The sequence below is a fragment of the Hyperoodon ampullatus genome (genome assembly GCF_949752795.1).
Source record: "Hyperoodon ampullatus genome assembly, chromosome: 19".
NCBI lineage: Eukaryota > Metazoa > Chordata > Mammalia > Artiodactyla > Ziphiidae > Hyperoodon > Hyperoodon ampullatus.
In genome coordinates, this window is record NC_136932.1 from 11,041,892 (window position 1) to 11,065,173 (window position 23,282).

The 23,282-nt window shown below is 35.9% G+C and overlaps 1 protein-coding gene across 3 annotated transcripts in view; it reads left to right on the forward strand.

Annotated features, from left to right (window-relative positions):
- The window catches only part of TANC2 (tetratricopeptide repeat, ankyrin repeat and coiled-coil containing 2), a gene marked incomplete at its 5' end in the record, with an annotated part of 320,220 nt that overhangs the window by 138,382 nt on the left and 158,556 nt on the right, over nucleotides 1–23,282 (forward strand). Inside the window, one exon of one of the 3 annotated variants that reach the window (XM_079726110.1) lies at nucleotides 8,035–8,145. The exons of the other annotated variants lie outside the window; for them this stretch is intronic. Within the exon in view, the coding sequence (XP_079582236.1) occupies nucleotides 8,035–8,145 (111 nt within the window). The remainder of the gene's footprint in view (nucleotides 1–8,034; nucleotides 8,146–23,282) is intronic. 3 annotated transcript variants of the gene reach the window in all.

Genomic DNA, 23,282 nt, shown 5'->3' on the forward strand with positions numbered 1-23,282 from the left:
CATCGTAAGTTGAGGAAGATATGTACATTTTTCTCTTCTTTAAACCCTATAGCTTCTGTGTTGTACTTTTTTCATGGCACTTTCTCTGCTTCTTATCATAGCTGTTCTTGTTCTGTCTTATCCCATTGTTGCATTCCTTCAGGTCAGAGACTGCCTTAATCATGTTTGAATCCCCTGACATGTCTAGTACTGTGCTTTGCACATGGTAGGAACACAGTAGCATTTATTGAATTGAATGGAAGAGCTCTTACGGAATTTTTGTTATGGGATTGGTTTACAAATGGTTGTATGCAGTTTTTTAACAAAAAGAATTCTCACTTTAAAAGTATCAGTATTTATATGTAAAACTTTCATTTAGGATTAAATTTACATTTTGAGTAAATACGAATTTTCATGTTAGTGAAGTATCCTAATCCTGTCAAATGATTATGATAATCCCTAAAATGTATTCTGATGTGTCCTTTTTTATTACCTATTAGCATCTCTAGTAGAGGAAGTGCCTTTGTTATGTTGTATTTTTTTACAAGATTATTTAAGTAAGGGGTACCTTAAAGATGAAAAAATTAAATAGGAAGAAATTAGATTCATATTAGAGTTTTCAGCTATATGTGTTTATATATAAATTTATACCTCACAGCTATAACTTCTGAAGAAGAAAGTACTAAAAAAAAATTTAGCTCTGATCTCGCAACCTCTATATTTTGGTCGATAGACAGCTTTATGAATGTATTTGAGGCATCCTATTGCTTTGAAGTTGTTACTTGTAAATAAATAAATATACCAATATACTATCTCAAGTTCCATTTACTGTTATTTATCTGTAGCAGTTTGCTGTGTCACTGTTAGTGAATAGTTGTTCCATACTTTATTGAATTCTTTATAAATTTAAAATTATTAATGTTATTTCAGTTATTTGGGTTTTGTTTCTTCAGAGTTTTTTGTTTTATTTTCATTATTAGGAAGTTAGTATTAAAGTTTTTAGGTGATAGGTACTTTAAAAGAACTTATTTTGATATTCAGATTGCTAAATTTCTCTGTACTTGGATAGCTTCTGTATTCTTTGTGTTATGTTCAAGTGGAACCTTCTTTTCAGTCCTTACTTTCAGTGGGACCATAATGCTGTAAGTTGATGCTGATCAGCTACCTTTCAACTAAAAAAAAAAAAAAGATGTAGTTGCTGTTAGTTTTGGAAATGGTAAAACTATGCAATGTTGCTTTTTTGCTCAAATAAAATGAATTCTGGATTCCTCCTTTATAAAGCTGTTCACTATGATCAGTGGAGATAGGAGATGTTCACAGGTGAGCCCACCCACTAGTTATCCAGGGATAACTAGTGACCACACACTAACTAATATTTGTATTGGTAAACATAATTGACTTTGCCACACTGCACACATTTCATATTTCACTTATATTTGTATAGGTTTCAAAGACATCAGATCTCTAATAGTCTTTTGTCAAGAATAAATATGCATATTGTATTTCTAGCTATACTAATATGTATTTAGATTTAAAATAAATGCATTCTAATTATTTGATACTTCACTGCATAGTATGGGTGTAAAACAACATGCAACAATTTTCATTTGTAGCTTAGAGTCTGGAAAGTGGGGAGACTAAAGAAGATAACACATGGTATTTGGGGAAGAAACAGGGTAAAGAAAAATGTGTAAAACATATACTTCATTTTTTAACACTTTTATAGAAGAAAAGAGAACCAGAAAAATACTTTGCCAGCTTTATGTTAATTTTGTCATTGGTTAGAGCAGCAAAGTTTTATTTTTCATTATAATGAGTCGGAAACTCTTTCTGTAGTAGACTAGCCATTATTTGATAAAGACTGTCATGTCACGTTTTAATTTCCTCTTTCTGGGTTGCATCTGAGGGTGTTCATTTGTTTTATATGTTTTTTCTTTTCTATAGATGGATACTTTCTCCTTGCAAAAAATGGGGAACTATATGAATTAACAGTTTTCTCTTTATCTGTGTTTCACTTACATCTAGCATGTGTCAAATTGTCAAATTCTATTGGTTTTTCTTTCTCAGTTTTTTTTAGTTTTTGTTCCCTCTATTTTGGGGGATTCATTTGTTTATTGGTGCATAACTAAAAAAGAAAAGCTCCCTGGCATTCTTTCTTTCTTCAAGGTGTGATTTATGTCACCATTTAAGCACAATTATGACAAGCAATCAGGATATCAGATAAATTGGAAGGATGCTGTTACCACCTATTTCCCGATTTTAAATCCACCATAGGTTGGGGGTTAAGGAGGAGGAAATAAAGAGTTTCTCAAATAATCTCTCTCCTTTTACCCCTTTTTCCCACCCCCACTCCAGGAAATCCATTGTTACTGAAAGGTTTATTTTCTAATAAACGTTTAGGAACTAAAATTTTATGAATGTCCTAAGATTCTGCCTATGAAAGCTCTGTTAAAAACTTTTAAAAATACAGTTTTCTCTTTCCAGATAAATTTTCCACTGTTTCTCTCTACTTTGTTAACAGTTCTGTAGTTCACATCTTTTTCTCCTATGTTTTCTTCTAAGAATTTTATAACTTTAATTTACATTCAGGTTTTTGACCCATTTTGAGTTAATTTTTGTATATGGTATAAGATAAGGTCCAACTTCATTCTTTTGCATACACATATCCAAGTTTCCCAACGACATTTATTGAAAAGACTATCCTTTCCTCATTAAACGGTCTTGGTACATTTGTCAAATCGTTTGACCATGGGTTTTATTTCTGGAATCTCTATTCTGTTCCACTGTCTATATGTCTGTCCTTATGACAGTACCACACTGTTTTAATTCTGTAGCTTTATAGTAAGTTTTGAAATCATAAAGTTTAAGATCTCCAACTTCATTCTTTTTAAGATTATTCTGGCTATTCAGGGTTTCTTGAAACCCATATGAATTTTAGGATGAGTTTTTCTATTTATGCAAAAAATGTCATTGGGATTTTGATAGGGATTGCATTGAATCTATGGATCACTTTGGGTAGTATTGCCATCTTAACAATATTAAGTCTTCCAATTCGTGAACAAGGGTTATCCTTCCATTTATTTGTGTCTTTAATTTCTTTCAGCAACATTTTTTAGTTTCAGTGTTCCAAGTCTTTAGGTTCCTTGATTAAATTTATTCCTAAGTATTCTTTTTGTTGTTATTTTAAACTGAATTGTTTTCTTAATTTCTTTTTCAGATTGTTCATTGTTAGTGTATTTTTGTGTATTGATTTTGTATCCTACAACTTTGCTGAGTTCACTTATTAGTGCAATCTTTAGGATTTTCTACATTTAAGACTGTATCATCTGCGAACAAAGATAATTTTATTTCTTCCTATCTAATTTGGGTGCCTTGTATTTCTTTTTCTTGCCTATAGCTAAAATCATTTTATCCTCCTTTCACATTTAGTAGAAACCATATTCATTTGACAGTGAATTTGTTTTTAGATTAAGCTTACTGAGTATGCTTTTAATCTCAAAACCAACTTTGTGAAAGTACTTTCTTGGTACTTTATGTTCTGCTCATCTTTATATTTATCCTTCAGTTCTCATTTTCCTGGTCCTTGCTTTATTTTATCTGCCTCCATACCATTCTTCCATGAGTATCTGAGTCTTGTGACAGTTTATCCCTAAAAATTCCCCTTTGCTATGAAACTTTTATCAAAGACAAATATTTCAATAGTTATTAAAATTTATATTTTAATGCCTTTATAATTGCTTGAATTAGGTGTGCTTCAGCATCATCTCTAGCATCTCAGTTTACAGAGGATCTCCATAGATGGATTTTCTCTTTCACCATTAACATTTCTTTGTAATATATCTGAGTGCTCTTATTCCCTCATCCTCCACCCCTCAATGATCTTGGTAAGAATTAGTGAGTGCAGACATATTGGTCTCTCTTCAAAATAGGCCCCAAATGGTGGATACTTTATTACTTGGAACTGTTTAAAAAAAACAAAAAAACATAACACAAGAGTTATATTGCTAAAAGAGTGACTGAGAAGAAATCCTAACTTTCATGATAAACATTAATTCTTTCAGAGATGAGGGCTTGATTTCTGTTTTCTTTCAACTTTTTTCTTAGAAAAGGCCTTTTAATGATCTGCTTTCATGAGGTATTTATAGATCTCTCTCTCTAATTCAGTGTCTACAAACTTTAGTGTGCTTCAGAATCACTTGGAGGGCTTGCTAAGCACAGATTGCTGGGACTGTACCCTCTTGAGTTTCTGATCATCAGCTGATTTGACATGGGGTCTGATCAAGTGCATTTTTAACAAACTCCCAGATGATGCTATGCTGCTGGTCCAGGCACAACAGTTTGAGAACCAGTGGTCTAAATCATAGTGTTTAACTTTCTTTATATACCCACATATTTCTCATTGTCTAACCTAGACAACTTGGATTTGGGTATTCTACCACCTTCTAAGGTATAACGTGTTTTCTTCAACATTATTCCCTTCTCAGTTTTAAAAACAAAATTGGTAATATCACCATTTTTGTCATTCCCCCATGCCATCTTTTTTTTTTTTTTTTTTTTTTTTTTGCTGTACGCGGGCCTCTCACTGTTGTGGTCTCTCCCGTTGTGGAGCACAGGCTCCGGACACGCAGGCTCAGCAGCCATGGCTCACAGGCCCAGCCGCTCTATGGCATGTGGGATCTTCCCGGACCGGGGCACGAACCCATGTCCCCTGCATCGGCAGGCGGACTCTCAACCACCGCGCCACCAGGGAAGCCCGCCCCCCATGCCATCTTAAATGTCTTTGTTTTACCCCTCTCACACACACAATTCAGACTTTCCAAATAATGCTGCATCTGTGACGGTGATGATGATGATGACAACAACAGCAGAAACAATGATAAAAACAGCTAACATTTATAGAGGATTTATTCTGTTCTAAGCACTGTTCTGAGCATTTTATTTGAATTAATTAGTGTAATCCTTAACAACTCCCCCATGAGTGTAGCTACTGTTATTAGCTCCAAGTAACTGATGAAGAAACTCAGGCACAGAAAAATTCTCACAGCTAGGAAAAAGTGGAAGAGATGGGATCTAACTTAGGCTTTCTGGTTTCAGGGCTCAGACCCTTCATTCTTCTCTTATCCAACCCCTCATTACTATATTACCATGTTATACTGCCTCTCCATGCTATGTCTTGGAACCACACGCTTACTTTGTTTTCCATAGCCATTGCCCTCCCTGCTCCATGTCTTAATAAACTCCTAGATGAACTATATCATCATATCCAAGCACTATGCTATGTACTTTACATGCTTGGAATTATTTAAGCCTCATAATAATCCTGTGACTTTTTGAGAAAACTGAGCCTTAGTAACGTTAACTGACTTGCCCAGTTTCTTATTACTTATAAGTACTAGAGCTACAACCTCAATCTTTGAAATGACTAAACCCATATTCTTAACCAGTATGCATCCTCCTCTCAACTCTGCCAGATTCCCAAACTCAAGTCTCTTACAGCATAAGAATCATATTCCCAGTGTTGGTTGAGATCTCTTTTCAGTTCAGTAGTTTCCTGTTATCTCTCATATCATAATAAAATACCTGGTTTGGTTTTAGAGTCCCCTACCCATCTCATTTCAACCACTTTTTAAAAAAACTATCTGGTAAACCCTTTTGACAAAGATTTCTTTTACCCATCTGTTTAATCTTATATACCATTTATTTTACAATAAAGTATATTGGAATTCTAGGCTTCCAAACGAAATACTGTGTCCCATCTTCCATTTTGACCTGTTATGTTCTCCACCAAGTAGTGTTAAGACTATTGGACAGTCTGTCATGCCTGTGATTGTACCTCCTCTGTGTGATTGACTTACAGGTAACACTAGTTTTCTGTAATTTGGCTGAGAGTAACATTATAATCTACCTTATAAAATAATGAAAATTCATTATTAGACATGTACAGTGTCCCATGGATCACAGTTAGAGATGAAGGTAGAAAAACAGAATGAAATGTCCACTATGAGCTATAAAGGTAACACTTGGGATCCCCTGAGAAGGGAAAAGAGAGGAGTCTGCATAGTGTTGAGTTTCACAGATCTCTAGGATCCTGATTTTCCCCCTTGACTCCATCTCATAATTCTTAATACATTCTTTATACCTCCCTCAATTTCTCCTGCCATCTTTCAATTTCTTTCTTACATATCTACCCTAAGTTGCTGATTTCTGTCTGTCTACTAGCCCCAAATTTCATTATAAAAATTGTTATTAATATTTTTAGATGTATAGAGTCCCTTGAACAGGGACCAGGGCTGTCTTTGTCAGAACTCAGCAGGTAAAATAATTATTCCACTGCCATGATAAAATAAAATAATAAAATTCTGGTAAAGGACTTAAGAGATTTAATAATTAAATTATAATAATTTCTCCTATACAAAGCAATATTGGATAAATAAAATGTTTCATTATTTTTGAATTGGTGAGATTAGAGTGAAAGAGATTCTAATATTGGCTATAAGTAGCCTGCAGATTTGCATATAAATCATTTGAGATCTTCGTTTGTGATAGTGATTTTAAAAAATAGGCTCAAGTTTTACCTCTCATCAGAGGTGAGAGTTCTGCTATTCCAGAGCTTACTTTTGGCAGAGAACCATACTGTTAGCACCCTTAGCCTTTGTTGCCATGAAGACAGTAAGGCTTTATTTTGTTTTTTTTAGCATACACTTAAAATATACATACATACCTTAAGATTTAAAGTGTGGTTAGTTGACTGCAGGTTTTGAGTATTGGCACATATCAAAAATATTTTCTATTTTTTAAAAACTTTATATTTTTGTCCTCCAAAGAAAATAGAGGAGAATTCTGGTCATTGAAATGACAAAGTTTTATATTACTTTTTACAGGGTCTTTTAGGAATAACTTAAAATCCCCCTGTGAATCAGTAATGGATGAGGATTTTGAAGAACATGCAGAAACTTTTGAAAAAAGTAATGTGATCTTAAGCACTCACATGTCTGGGACACCTATAGTTATGATATAATGTGTAATGCATACAAGTCAATTTCAGATTCAACTGTTACTTTTGCACCAGTATTATGCTAAATAAGCACTTTCAGCCTATTACAGTTTATTTAATAGAACTCAGTTTAAAAGTACCAAAGCAATCTTCATAATTATAACTTTTAATATATTTAAATGTATATCAATAATGTTCCTTAACTTTTCCCCCTAAAACCATTAAATAAAATTTATATGAGCTTTTAATATGAAAACTTTCAATTCATGAATTATACTTTTTTCATTCATTCATTTCTTACAAGAATGAATGTTTTCCATGGCATGCAGTATTACTGTTCCATAGACCTCATGATTATATTTGTAACTAAATCATATCTCTTTATCTTTAGCATCCAGTTGTAAACTGGCATGGCCTAGGTAATATTTTAGTCCACTAGCAGTTTTGACTTCTTACCTAACAGCTGAGCAGTTAGGTAATTGATTTCCTTGTTAAGCTAAATATCAATAGATTAATCTTACTTAAGGTATTTATCACAACCCAGTATTATATAATAGTTATTTCTGGATAAAGAAGACTTTTGATTACAATTATTATAAACAAAATCTTAAAACTTAGTCCTATACTTTACTCAGTCAATACCTATATTTAACGGCAAAGGAAGACAAAATAAGAAAGCTCTTGCTTTATAAGGAGAGAGAAAATAGCTAAAGGTGATAGACAGTTACAACTTATGCTCATAGTTTTTATTATTAGATTTTAGCTTTTCCAGTTTGCAGTGATTTTTTAACAAGACCCATCTCCTCTATGAAGAATGCAGTTAATTTTTTTTCTGGCACAAAAAAATAGGGTAACCTGATCTGAGTCTGACAGAGTGTGTCGTTCATTTAAGTGCTTCCATCTGTTGCCTGCTGTTCCCCTTACTCATGACCCCTCTATGTTTCTCTTTCCTTTCTCTTTCCCTCTGTTTCTCTTTCCTTTTTCTTTCTTCCTTCCTTTCTATTTTCCTCTCTTTTTTTTTTTTCTCTTCCTCTCTCTCTGTCTCTCTTTTTTGTCCTTAGCCCCTCTGAGGAAGGCAAAGTTTGTTGAGAGCCCACGAATTCCAGAATCCGAGCTTGGCTCACCAACCCTCACTTCAGCTCAGAAACTGGACGTGGATGCATACTGCCCTGGTAAGCATGCATGCAAAGTATCTGCTTTGAAAGAGGGAGGTTTGGATCAGGCCCATCAAGCAGAGCAGTGTTTTGCATGTATATTATTCATAAAACCTAGCCGTTACCTCTTTTGCAACTGTGATTGCATATTTTCCTTACTAGAGCACTGTTTTTACTGAACATCCTTTTTGATTATTGATATAATTATGTAAGTATTGAAAACCGCTTCAAAGATAATTTTCAAAAGAATTAAAATAATTCATTAGATACGTTTTCAGGGTGATTTTTGTGATCTGAGATACTTGAAATTTTGCTTTGGCCATGTGCAATCAGGAACGTTCAAGTGTGAATGAAAATGTTCATTCAACACTAGCCCTTTGCAAATGACCTTTTTTGTCTAATCCCTGTTGGTTTTCTGGACAGTTACAGAAAATAGTTGTGATGTTGGAAGCATTATACTTGAATTAAAAAAGAAATATTATAGGTTCCTGATTTGGACTCCTGGACACTCACTGTTAGAAATACCTCTTCTCATGAATGGCCTGTAAGCACATGTGGGAGTTAACTAAAACCCTCTTGTGTGGGAGCAAACCTGAGACAGACTCATTACCAAGGCTTAGATTCTTCCAAACTTAGACGAGTTGCCTGGCAACATCCTTTACACTCACTCTACAGTGAGTCTGTAGAGCTGTGTCAGAAATGTTCACAGCTCTAGTTGAGTATACAGATCAGAGCTTCAGTAAAAAACTTTACAAGACTTGGTTTTAGGTCTTTTGTTTATTCCTGCTCATTAAAATTGCACAGTGGATGCAACTACTACATATTTACAGCATTACAGATCAGCAGAATAAGGTGATTTCTAGTTCTAGGGAAGTTATCAGTAGCTGTAATCTGAAATAGCAGGATACTATACCTCTGAAGCCAGATAAGGCATGTTTTAAAAAAAAAGACAGTAGGCAAAAACTTGAGCCAAACCTAATCAGAGACATTTGATTCTATGAATCAGTTTTGAATATTGAAAGACCTCTGGGATTTCGCTTGCAGGTTGCAGAAACTTGGGCTTCATCCACTGTTGTAAATGACTATTCAATTTAAATCAATCGCAGATATGTGTTAGGAATAGCTTTTCTATTTCTAAAAGGAACAAAATTTTTTCATGTTTTGAGGTACTGTCACATTTCTTGGGCAAGGGAATATTATGCTCTGCATTTCTTCACGCAAATTTTAGTGTAATAAAGTAAAATAAATAAATGCACTAATTCTCTATTCCTGCATTGAGTTTTGGACGAGAAACCCTATCAGAGGCCTTTTCTTTTCCAGATTTGCAAATCAGAATGATTGTGGGGAAACTAATCTTTCACTTCCTAATTGCCCATCTGACATCCTTAATCTAATCTAGCTTTTGTTATTGTCAAGAAGCAAGGTAGCTGCTGTTGGTTAGAATGCCAGTGCTGAATCACTGTGAAAAATCTTGTCCGTGTTATTACTTACGTATATTTTCCACAAGCAGGAATCTTTGCTGAATTGGAATTGAACCAAACTAAACCTCAGTTAAGATTTTCAGAAAACCAGGAAGAAACTAAAACATGTTGCCAAAATGTTAATTGCCATACACTGCAGTCTCTCCTTTTCTTATCTGAAATAGAGTTAAGGCACAGAAACTTTTTAATGATTTGTTCTTTTATAGTAAAGTTATTAAACTCTGTGGAAGTAAGTTTCTACTGAGATAAGATTAGTGACTTGAGGGCTGAAGCTATTATCTTCTATATAGTACCAAAAATTAACAATAAACAAATGAATTTAGTAGACTCATAAAGCAAGCAAATAATCCATCCTTTTTGAATTTCTCTTACATAAGATATATTAACCAAATAATGATCATATTTTATTGTATACTCATACATAATAGTGCAGTTAAAACTAGTGATCTGATATCTTCCTCTCCACCTGCTTTATTCATTATCACATGCAGATTTAGGAAAATAGTATATCTGACAGAGGCAACAGTCCTAAGCTAAAGGTTAAACGAGCAGTGGTTCTCAAATTTTAGCATGCTTCAAGAATTACCTGGAGGACTTGTTCAAATACAGATTGCAAGACCCACCCCCAGAATTTCTGATTCAGTAAGCCTGGGTGGGTTGAGAATTCGCTTCTCTAACAAATTCTCAGTTAATGGTGAAGCTGCTGGTTGAGGTGCCACACTTGGAGAACCAACCGGGTTACAGGGCTGCTGAAGGCTGCTTACAAACCTGTAGGGTTCATTCTGCTGTTGACTTCTGAGGAGTAATTGGGGATGTTTCCTTATTATCTTAACTTAAACCTTTAGGTACCTGTATTTTAGGTGGGAAGAATAAAGCTTTTGTGTCTGAGAAATTGACATATATTTTTCCTGATCTGTCTTTTTGTACATGGTATCTGTGTACCCATGACTAGTTTTCAGTGTTGTCCTACAAGAAAAAGGAAACTCTGGATCAAACCAGAGCAAGTTGTTGATATTTGGTCTGCAAAGTTTAGGGAAAGCTGCAATGGGATATAGCTGTTGATCCAGAATATTTGTCTAATAAACTGAAGGATTCAGTCTACATAGCATTAGATTCTAGAATACTTAATTTGTTTTACTCTTCCGCAAATCAGATTTGTTATATGCAGAAAATCTGAGGAAAAGTTACAAGTTAACAGTATGTTTTGGTTCTGCAGCTGAACCATGGAGATGATTGATGATGTTATATAACTGAACTACCAGAGTAGGCCAGGTCAAGTGAATTGTGTTTGATAATCGTCTTACAGTGGGGAAATTAAGGCCTAGAGAATTTAAGTGATTTGTGGAAGGTCACAAGCAGGATTTATTGTTGAACTCTTGAAGTGGACACAGTAGAGTCCAGAAATACATTGTCCCTAATTCTATTACTGTGTAAATTCTATAAGCACCCCTTGACTCACCCTTAAATTAAAAAGTAGAAAATTCAGTTTTTTCATATGAGACAGGGCTGTATTCTCTTTTTAGGGTAACCAACTGATATCAGTGATTTCAATAAAACAATTCCCAAAATAAAAGAACATGCTCACCCTACCCTCTGACTTTTCTACCTACAGCATTAGTTATTAGGTGTGTGATTTTAGGCAAGTCACTTAACCTGTCTAAGCCTCAGTTTCCTCAGTTGTAAAAATGGAAATGGTAATCTTAGATTAATAAATATAGAGCACTTAGCACAATGCTTGTTTTATAGTAAATGCTTATAAATGTTAGCTAATTTTGTCATTATTATAGTGATGATCCTGAGGTGTATAACACAAGATCTTAAAGTTTTTCTAAACAATCAGGAAAAACAAGATGTAAAGGTTTAGGGTCATTTTTAGTTAAATGTGTCTTATTGTGTTTCAATTATGATTTTCCCCTAACTAGTTTTGTGATCTTAAGCATGTCATGTAATGCCTCTGTGCCTCAATTTCCTATCACAGCAACATTACATATAACATGATGTTACTTATATAATTTAACAAATTAAATACATATTTGTATAGATACGTAAGTACACATTCAAAGGGGAAAATGTCCAGAAGAATACACCAAACTAACATTGGTTGCCTAAAGAGGGAGAGAATTGGGATTGTTTGGATGTCAGAGGAGAAAGTAGCATTGGTGAGATAATGATCATGTTAACAGTGGTTGTATCTGGCTGGTGGGATTACAGATGATTTTACTTTTCTTTATTGGGCAATATATGTTAGTGAATGAGAGCTCTGGTTCTGAAATTAGATCTGAGTTTAATTCCTGACTCTGTTGCCTACTAGCTATGTGAATACATGTAACATTCATAGTCTTAAATTCCTTGTCTATAAGATTGTGGTAAAAATAGGTCTTTTTTTTTACAATAAATCTATCTCATAGAGTTATTAAGATTAAGTATAGTAATGTATGTGACAAATGATTAGGTCAGGCAAGACGAACAAGAAGAGGTATGTAACACCCTTCCTGTTATTGTTGTTCATCATCATCATCATACTTTTCTTCATTTTCTAAAATTTCTGCAATGAATTTGTATTGAAATTTTTCAGTAATCAGGTGCTGCTAAAGGATAGCAACATTCCTTATGTCTTAGTTTTTTTAAAGTTTTTATTTTGCATGTTATAACACATAATTTCAAGTGTAGAAATGATCCTTGATGCAGATGGCAGGCCATGTTGACAGTTTTATAGGACTTTTGACTACATGTGCAAGGTTAAGGGCCAAAGTCCAGACCAGTGTTCTGAAAATAGACAGGCTTTTATCCACAGCAGATACTTTCAGAGGAATTTGAGATTAATCTTTTTATAATAGATTCTTTTAAATCTCTTTAAAAATGGCACTGTCCTTCAAAGGACAGTGTTATTTAAGGTGACAACAAAATTAGGATGTATTTGAAACTCAAGAATGGAAGAGAGTTTTATGATACTTATGTGAAAGTACATACTCATATTTATATAGTTTTTGAATTTGATTTTTCATTTGGATTTCTTATCAGCATGGTGTTCTATAGCACAAGTACAAACCACGGTTGATAGATGATATTTTACATAAAGTGAGTAGTTCCTTGAATTCTCTTTTTCGAACTCCTGTATAGTCATGGTCATTCCACTTAGAAGAAAAGGATGATTTGCTTCCTCATTTTCTTCCTTCCATGTTTTCCCTGAAAACATGATCAAATGTTATCTTTATCCTAAATAGTTAGGCATGCTTTTTTTTTTTGCTTTTTTTTTTGGCTATGAATTTTATACTTTAGACATAAAACCCTCTGATTTTTGATTGGTATATGGATACCAGAAGCCTTTTTCTTGTAATTCACATCTTCTGTTATGTTGTATTTGTATTCCTTAAGTCTACTATGTTGTAAACACAGTGAGTATACAGCAAGATTTTTAACCTGAATTAAACAGGTGAGCTTTAGGGAGGCGGGTTCTAAACTCCTTAAAATTACATACAAACACTATTCTATATGCATATATGTACTTCTTTCTATAACAGGTTCTCAAAATGGTCTGTAACACATACTTCCCCCCCACCTCCAAGAAAAAGGAAAAAAGAAATGCTGTTATAAAGGTTGACATGAAATGAAGGTTGTTAATGGTACAACTGTTAGAACAACAACAACAAAAAGCACCTAAAAGTTGGATAGTGGACAGACTTGTAAATCAAATGAAGGGTATAAATGAACTTCAGTGCTGCCCTAATCGAGATATGAAAGTCAGTATAGCAACTAGAGATAGGAAGCAGAGAGATAAACAGGAATAATTTCAGTATATTTTAAGTATGAGAGATACTGCCTGAAAACTGATTATGAACATAAATGCACCAAAGAGCTAGAATATGAAAATAAATAGCTTTTCTTCTGCACACTCCCTTATCCAGTAGTAAGTTCTTAACCTGTTAGAAAGTTCTTTCCTTGGACAGATGCTTTGTTGAATAGAACTTTTCACTTTGAACATTTTCAGTTGTTTTCTTGATTCATATTTTATCATTATTTAAAAGGTTAACCATCTTTTAACTCACTTTTAGATTAACTTTTTTCAAGGTGTTTGGCATCACAAATTGTAAAGACTTGGGCTGTGAGTATGGTGCTTAGATCCGTAATTTAGTTAGATATATATCCAAATGGACAGTTTTTTCATTAACTCTGAAAACGTTTTAACTTTTGGTTTTTTGAGGCAGTAAAATGCACTAGTTTAGACAACAGACCCTGGAGCCAGACTGCCTGTGTTCAAATACTGACTCTACCACTTAGTGCTTGTGTGACCTTGGGCAAATTACTTAACCATAAGAATGATTACTTTCCTTATCGTAAAATGGGGATTATAATATTACCTGTATCATAGGAATGCTATGAAGATGTAATAAAATATGTAAAATAATAAGGACAATTATGTGGTCCATAGTTAGTGCTAGATAACTCTTAGCTACAATTTTTAAAGTGTTTCAGAGCCTTTACTACCCTTTATCTAAGAATGTTATGGGTAAGGTTATATCCTTTTTATGAGCGCTTTGCAAAGAGGATAAAATTACACGTATAACCTGTTGTCACTGGCCTGTTTTCATAAGCAGTCCATGTGTAGATACTAAGTTTTGTGGGTTTTGATTGTTTTTTTAGTGGAGGCAGCTTTTCATAATGGTAAATAGCCCTGGGATCAAATGAGCTTGGTTAAGTTCTAATTATGCCACTTAGCTGTATAACTTCTATTACTTAATCTTTCTAATTTTCTGGTTCCTCATCTGTAAAATAACCCTACTCCATAGGGTGTGATGATTAAATAAGATAATACACATAATGTGCTTAGCACAATGGAACATCAGTTATTATGACTAACAACATCTCTCACATTTATATATTATTATACATTTATTTCTAAAAAAAAATGTTTTGTGTTTTTCTTTCCCTAAACAGTATATACATTCCGGCAGCCCAATGTTCGTGAAAAATTCATTGGGAACAAGGAAGAGACAGAAAGCTATTCTTGACTTGTGGGGTTTTTTTGTTTTTGTTTTGTTGCTTGTTTTTTTTTTACGGTACGTGGGCCTCTCACTGTTGTGGCCTCTCCTGTTGCGGAGCACAGGCTCCGGACGCACAGGCTCAGCGGCCATGGCTCACGGGCCCAGCCGCTCCGCAGCATGTGGGATCTTCCCGGACCGGGGCACGAACCTGTGTCCCCTGCATCGGCAGGCGGACTCTCAACCACTGCGCCACCAGGGAAGCCCCTTGACTTGTGTTTTGATACCTAAGAAACTAGAGATTTATGAATTCTGTATCTGATATCACCACTGCCATCCTTCATCTCTAAGTCACTTAAAATCCTCTTTGTCATTTTGTTTTTCCTTATCTGGAAGTTATTCATTACAACATTTAAAGTTAGGGAATTCCCTGGCAGTGTGGTGGTTAGAACTCTGCGCTTTCACTGCCAAGGGCCTGGGTTCGATCCCTGGTTGGGGAATTAAGATCCCACAAGCCTTGTGGCCACCAAAAAAAAAAAAAAAAAAAAAAAAAAATATAAGATATGGGGAGTGTTGGTTATATTCTGTTTGTCATTATTGAGTACCCTTGTGAATAGGTCCTTGTATTGGTTATCTATTGCTATATAACCAATTACCATAAAACTTAGTAGCTTAAAACAGCAACATTTACTATCTCACAGTTTCTGTGGGTCAGGAATCTAGATGCTACTTAGCTGCATTCTGTGGGTCAGGGTCTCTCACAGGCTGCAATCAAGATGCAGCCTGGGGAGTTCCCTGGCGGTCCAGTGGTTAAGACTCAGCACTTTCACTGCCAAGGGCCCAGGTTTAATCCCTGGTCAGGGAACTAAGATCCTGCAAGCTGTGAGGAGCAGGAAAAAAAAAAAAAAAATGACAGCCTGGGCTGTAGTCATCTCAGGGCTCAACTGGAAAAGGCTCCCCTTTCAGGTTTATGCACATGGTTGTTGGAAGGATTCAGTTCCTATGGGCTGTTGAACTGAGGGCCTCAGTTCCTTGCTGGCCTTTACCAGAGGCCACCCTCAGTTCCTCACCATGTGGGCTTCTCCACAGGGCACCTCACACATGGCAACTTGCTTCATGAGAGCAAGCAAGCAAGAGGCAGAGAGAGTGCGAGCAATATGAGAGTGACAGTTTTTTATAACTTAGTCTCAAAAGTGACATCCTGTCACTTTTTGTTGTATTCTTTTCCTGAGAAGCAAGTCACCAGGTCCAACCCACACTCAAAGGAGTAAATTGAAATTTTAAAGAAAGTTGTTTAAATGAAGCAATGAGTTTTCCTTGCTTCTTCTACGTATTTGATATGTGCCTTTCTGTGTTCTGGAAGCATGAATCCTTCTCATCCTTGTCTTCCAATACAAGAGTTCCATAGTATTCCTGGTATCCTACCCTTTTATATTCAAAATTCCCCTACTGCCCTTCTAATAACTGTCTGTAGTTCTTTCTTCTTGCCTAACCTGTACTCTTATGGTCCAGTGAAATACTTGTTCCTAGAGTGGTGTTTTTCTCTTTAAGTCTGGGTAACTACATCATGTTATTTTAACGTGCAGGTTCTAGAATAAATTCCAGATTTGTAAGCCAACAGAGAATACATTTGCCATTTAGACAAAGGTGACTTTTGAGGATAATACTTTTCTTACCATGAGCAATATATAAATGCCTTGCTTTCCACATTAGAATACATCGTACGATGGGTAAGGAAATCCAGGTCAGTAGGGGAATAATATGGAAATACTGTATTACACAATTAACACATTTTTACCATATTTTGTATCTCAAACATATGTCTGTTCAAAGCAGTTGTTAGAAACCTCAGTTTAAAATCCAAAGGAACATTCAGTGATAAACATCAGTCTTACAGATTTCAGTGAAGCATTTAAGGTTCTTGAGCTTGTTAAATACTGCTTTTCATTTCAGCCAAATAGTCCTCATCATACATTGACATGCACATAGTACTTCTTGTACATTGGGGGCAATTATGTAGGCAAGGAAACTAGTGTAAGTTTTGCCAAGCAATGAGTACTTTCTATCTCTAGGTGTCCTGCCTCTACAGTGATTCCCACTTCCAATGGGAGAGAATCAGAATAGTGGGATGTTGTAATGGAAGATTATAAGCATTTAAAAGCCTGTTCTCTTAACTAAGTGCTAAACTAATGAATTTTTTAAAAATGCAAAGAGTCCCTAATCTTATAAAAATTTTATTCCTAAATAGCACAAGGGAGAACCACCATCTGTGTGTGTGTGTGTATGCGTGTGTGTGTGTGTGTGTGTGTGTGTGTGTGTAGGACTTTTTTCCCCAATTTATTTGTGTATGTCTAAGTTATTAACAAAAAGTATAGGGGCTTCCCTGGTGGTGCAGTGGTTAAGAATCCGCCTGCCAATGCAGGGGACACAGGTTCGAGCCCTGGTATGGGAAGATCCCACATGCCGCGGAGCAACTAAGCCCGTGTGTCACAACTACTGAGCCCACATGCCACAACTACTGAAGCCCACGCACCTAGAGCCTGTGCTCTGCAACAAAGAGAAGCCACCGCAATGAGAAGCCCGCGCACCACAACGAAGAGTAGCACCTGCTCACCGCAACTAGAGAAAGCCCGCACACAGCAGTGAAGACCCAACACAGCCATAAATAAATAAATTAATTTAAAAAAAAAGAGTATAGGATTATTAGGAGATAAATTTACTTTTTAGGGAGCATTTTTTTCCTTTTCCAGCTTTATTGAGATATAACTGACATATAACATTGGATAAGTTCATTGTGTACAACACTATCATTTTATATATATATGGATTACTGATGACATTTATGGACAGCCTCTCCAGAAAATTGCACCCACGTGCAAAATTTTGCATATTGTCTGAGTTTTGAAGAAATTAATAAAACATTTAGGTTTGTTTGCCCTGTGTAGTAGTTTTATCTGAAAACTAGTCTAAGCAAACCAAAATTGATAAGAATCAGACTAGAGTCTTCTAAGGAAGTTACATTATTGCTAACTTCCATTCTATACCCTAAAGCTAGGTATCTAAATAATGCAACTGTAGATATTCCATAAAAGTTGGTTCTTTAACTTAGGCTCTAGGTGAGTTAATTTAAAGAACGCAGTTATTTAGGAAGGAGGTAGGGGAAAGGAAGGGTAAGTAGGAGAAATTCAAACACTTCTGTTTTAAAGAGATGGGGTCCTGTGATTAAAGGTTCCTTAGATTTCTCTGTACCTGCCCCAACTAAGGCACTTTTTTCCCCTCAGTTGAGGATTGACAGTGACCTGTGTCACTGGTACCCTGACATGGATCTAGTTTTCCCATCTACATCCAGGGACCAATCTTCCCTATTTTCCGCCCTCTGGATCTTCCATATTGAGAGGTGGCTCTGACTTAGAACCTTGGAAAACATCTCAGACCAAGACCACCATCTTAACCTCCTACTTATATTTAATTTTAAAACAGTAGACACATTTTTTGAGATAAGGTATTCAAAAACTGTTTAGCAAGCACATTGAAAAGAAATAGAGTGCCTTCAGCCTGGCTGTATATTCTGCAGCTCAACATACACTTTATCATTTCCTACTACCATCACGCCTAGCCATGCCAGATATATTAAAATTTCTTATATCCTGAAGGCATTTGAGTTTGCAACCTCTGCTGTGGGTTACAGGAAGTCGTTACTTTTTTTAGGAGGTGGCAAAGAAGAACTGGAAGATGAAAGAATGAAAATTTCCCTTACTCTCTCCCTATTAAAACATGCAATTTCAGGAGATTCATAGACTTCCAAAAGTGTATCATCCTAGGATCTCACATCAAGAGTTCTTGATTTAGATCATTCATTAGCTGACATAAGCTACTATTTAGAATATCATTTGTTATTAGCTACTATGGTTTAGCTCTGCTAGGAGGAAGCATTATGCATGATTGAATAATTGAAATGTAATGTTACTTTAAAAAGAGAAGAACTAAAGGAGAATTTCCTCAACCAATAACCTCTAGTGGTGTTAGGGAAATATTCACCTTCTCCAACACGGTGTTCATCAAATGACTCTTATTCTTGTAACTCTCCCACTGCTCTCTCCTTCCTCCATCTCCACCACTCATCTTCCCACAGACTCTAGCTCTTTTCTACTACATTTTTACAATATTATGTTGAGAATAATCTTAAAAGATTGACTGTACTCTAACCCTATGACCTTTACCATTATTTCTTTTGCCTGTTATTCTGCTAATTCTCTTGCCTTTTCACACCCCTAATTATTTTTGTGTGCTGGATTTAATATTTGAAAATATGTGTAGAAGTAATCTGAAAGTAGGATGATTTCTTTTTTTTTTCCAGAGAGGGTTTTCATTTGCTTCTGCCACCTGTGACCAGTTCAATCCAAGTTCAGGGTGTGAAGTTTTCAAGCCAATGAAATGACACAAATCAGGACTGCAGGACCTAGTTTACTTCTGGTTCATCTTTACCCTTAGGGTGTAGCTCTTAAGGGTCTCAGCCTAAAGTATGGGGCGTTTTACTAGATTTCCCACTCCTGGCATATCCTAGACTTCATTTTTGTTCCCCTGACCTTGTGAGACAGCTAAACACACAGCTCAGCTGCTCAGTCATTTCTTCCCTGTTAAGAGATGCCTCCAGTGCTAAAGTGGCCCTCCATGCTGGGCAAGATCTCCATGTCTGATTTCCATCTTCTCCCTGTTCTTATAATGGTGACTTACCACCATCTTGTTGGATCTTTAATGCTTTCTTTTAAAAAGATTTTTAAAATATATTTTGTCCAGTTTTTAATAATTGTCATCAGCTGGAAGGTTTCCAATTACTGAAAGGTCCCTACCATCATTATTTCCTTTGGGGGGAAAAAATTCTAGCATTTGTATTTGTAGATCGTGTATACATCTGAAGGTATGTATACATTTTTATTTTTCTGTTCTATGCTCCCCATGAAGCTACATGGGAACAGACTGTATGCTAAAACAGTCTTAGAACACTACCTCTTTGGACAAACCAGTCCCCATAAATTCTGGGAGCTATCTACTAAGAAATTGAACTGATGGTATTAGCCGGTTGATTAAATATCAATATAAAGAACTTCTCTTTTCAAACAGGCCTTTAAAAAATTATTTATTTATTTGTTTGTTTGTTTATTTTAATTAATTTATTTTGGGCTGCGTTGGGTCTTCATTGCTGCACATGGGCTTTCTCTAGTTGCTGCGAGCAGGGGCTACTCTTCATTGCAATGCGCGGGCTTCTCATTGCAGTGGCTTCTCTTTGCAGTGGCTTCTCTTGTTGCGGAGCACGGGCTCTAGGCACGTGGGCTCAGTAGTTGTGGCTCACGGGCTCTAGAGCTTAGGCTCAGTAGTTGTGGTGCACGGGCTTAGTTGCTCCGCAGCATGTGGGATCTTCCCGGACCAGGGCTTGAATCCGTGTCCCCTGCCTTGGCATGCGGATTCTTAACCACTGTGCCACCAGGGAAGCCCTGAAACAGGCTCTTAGAGTTGGTTCATGGTCCATCTCTTTGAGGAAGTTGTCTCCTGTTTGGACTTGGAACTTAATCTCAAAGAAATTAGTATTTTGCATCAAATTTTAGCAAGTTTTGCCAAGTGTGATTATGATATTACCCATGATACTGAATTGTTGAAAAACTTGCCTTTCTGCACCTATTGTCTTTCTGGTGTTATTTGACCTATTACTATTAGATTGGGGAGGAAAATGTCTGTTTCATCCAGTCACAAATCCCAAATGTATTTTATAGATTACTGAGGTAAGTTAAACATTATTATGTTTTCGGCTTTCATCTTACCTTCTACAATAGCCGTAATAGTTAAATTATAATTGTGAGTGGATGAAGCTGATGTTTATATTGCTGCCAGAAAAAAAAAATTTAAATAGGAAATAGGAGTCATCATGCAAAATGATTGGAGAGTTTCTTTAGTGTTTGAAGAGGATCATGAGACACAGGCTTACTACAGTCTGGCTTTCTATTGCTTGGCTCTGTTGCAAACCAATTTTAAAAGGAATGTTCTTATCTGCTGGTTAATGTTTCATTAAAACATTGAATATCAAAAGCCATGTAATATATTTTTTGTATTTACCACAAAATTCCTAGTGCATATATTAAAGACTCAATTTTCTATTAATCCATGTAAATCATCTTTGATACTGTAGAACAGAAGGCTACCCTTAAAATGTAAAGATATTATTTGTTTAATTTAATAATTTTTCTGTTTATAAGTCTTAAAGTGAAAGAACTCTGGTTAGAATTCATTTGTATACAAGCAAAACTTCCATTACAGTCAAGGGCATAAAATATGGATGCTATTTTTGGTACCTTACCAGAGCAAAGATGCTTATTTTCTTAGTTAAAATTTATTCTATACAATGAATTCTCTAGTACAACAAATGCCTTATCTGGTCCTTAATCAAGTAACATTTTTTATAATGACCCAGATTATATGCTCTCTGCCTTAGATAGAAGGAATTAAACTATAAGTGAATCATCACAGCATTTCTCTAATGAAAGCTTTTGAATAACAGTTATCCCTAAATCATTTCTTCTTAAATATTCAAACAAGAAGAAAAAAAAAACACTACAATGACCAAAAACACTCATCTGGACAATTTACACATTTTCTCCTTTATGCTTACCACTGTATCCACAGTGCCTAGTGCAGTGACTGACTAATACATAGTAGGTGTTCATTCAGTGTGTGTTGAATGAATGAAATGAACCTAAAAAGTCAGAGGAAGGCAAAATGAAAAAAATTTAGTATGTTATAAATATGTGTAAATTACATGGTTTTCTCTCTACTTAAGAATATGTCTTTTTCTAATTTACTACAGAGGGGCTTGTAAGCGTGAACAACTGGAACCATGATTTCTTAATCTGTGCTTATAATGTAATTTCACTATGGTGTTGAGAAAGGGGAAGTAGTATTTCTTTCAGTGGTTTTTTTATTTGTGGTATCCCATTTGCTTTAAATTCCTAAACTTTCTCCTTCCATAGAAGTCCACCTACAAGGCCAATGTGACTAGCATATGGGAAGGGGCTTAAAGCTTCACTGGATAAGAATTCGGCCATGGCAGCCAACTGAGATCAATCAGCTACGAGTGAATTGTAATAAATGTAATTAGAGAACATAATCAATGAGTATAAAACAAAGAATGAGGATTTCAGGAAAATATCTGCCAACCAAATGTGACACATTTATCCTCAAAGGTCAGGAAAAAGAAAATAAATACATTCATAAACTTAACACTATCCTTTGAGAAACTGAATATATATACAATGACCAGACCATGTATAAAAATAGAGTTCTGGGGCTTCCCTGGTGGCACAGTGGTTGAGAGTCTGCCTGCCGATGCAGGGGACACGGGTTCGTGTCCCGGTCTGGGAAGATCCCACATGCCGCGGAGCGGCTGGGCCCTGTGAGCCATGGCCGCTAAGCCTGTGTGTCCGGAGCCTGTGCTCCGCAATGGGAGAGGCCACAGCAGTGAGACACCCGCATTCCACAAAAAAAAAAAAAAAAAAAATAGAGTTCTGACACCCAATTTGCAGCAGATAGCCTAGGAACCCAACTTACTATCTACAAGTCAGACTTGTAGGAAGTAAGACTACTATCTCTAATAACCAGTCCAGGAAGCCAAAAGTAACCCCTGTAACTATTGGAACTAAATGACCAGGGCTTGATTTTTAACTGACAGCTTCCCTAGTATTTGCCCTCACTTGCAACTTAGGAGTAACCAGAGAAGGCTAAATACACACACCTAGCCAGTCATGTAGGATGCTTCTAGTTAGCCCACCTTCAGCTCTTCTGTGCCAGGTGCCTCTGATCAGGGCATACCTGAAGCCTCTCCTTTTTTTCCCACTATAAAGCTTTTCAACTCCTCTGCCTGCCTTTTAAGTCTCCTCCAGGTACAAGTGATAGTAGCTGATTCCCCTGCTATAGCAAGCTCTGAATAAATAGCCTTTGCTTGTTCTTATTTGGGTGGTCTTCATTTATTTCCATACCTTTTTTTCACATAACATCATTCCCAGTGACAAAGGCAGATCTTGACATGACTTTTGGAATCTATTAATGCCTTGGTGGTGTATCACTTTCCACATTAACTGATTTTGATTTAGTCATCTCATGGCACTGAAGCTATGCTGTGTGAGGTAAGCGCTTTTTTAGTATACCAGTATTACAGCTCTTGTCAGACTTCTAAATTAGAATTAACTTACTCTTTCACTTCTGTACAGTACCCCTAGTTCTACAGCTCTTTTATTAGCCCCATTTTCTTACAACCTTACACCACCTCCATTCCCCTTACCTTTATCCCCAGCTGGAAGAACTCAGAACCAGGTTCCTGCAGTTAAGTTCGAAGGTATTGGAAGTGGCATCTCGTCTTCCACCCCAAATTGTTTCCCCTAGGAACACTAAAAAAAGTTTCCATATATGTCAGTATTTATGGACTTGCCTGAGGAATTTAGAAGATAGTCTATGACTATCTTCCTTTCCTGTTTAAGAATCCTAATGCCAGAACTAGTTAATACCTGAGTGTCTCATCATTTTTTCTCCCAAATTTGGTGTAAAGCAAGCCTCTGATAAGCTGCCTCGATATGTCAGTGTTCTATGTGGACATGGAGATTCCCACCCCAACTCTAACTACCTTTATATTATATAAATATGTTTATATACT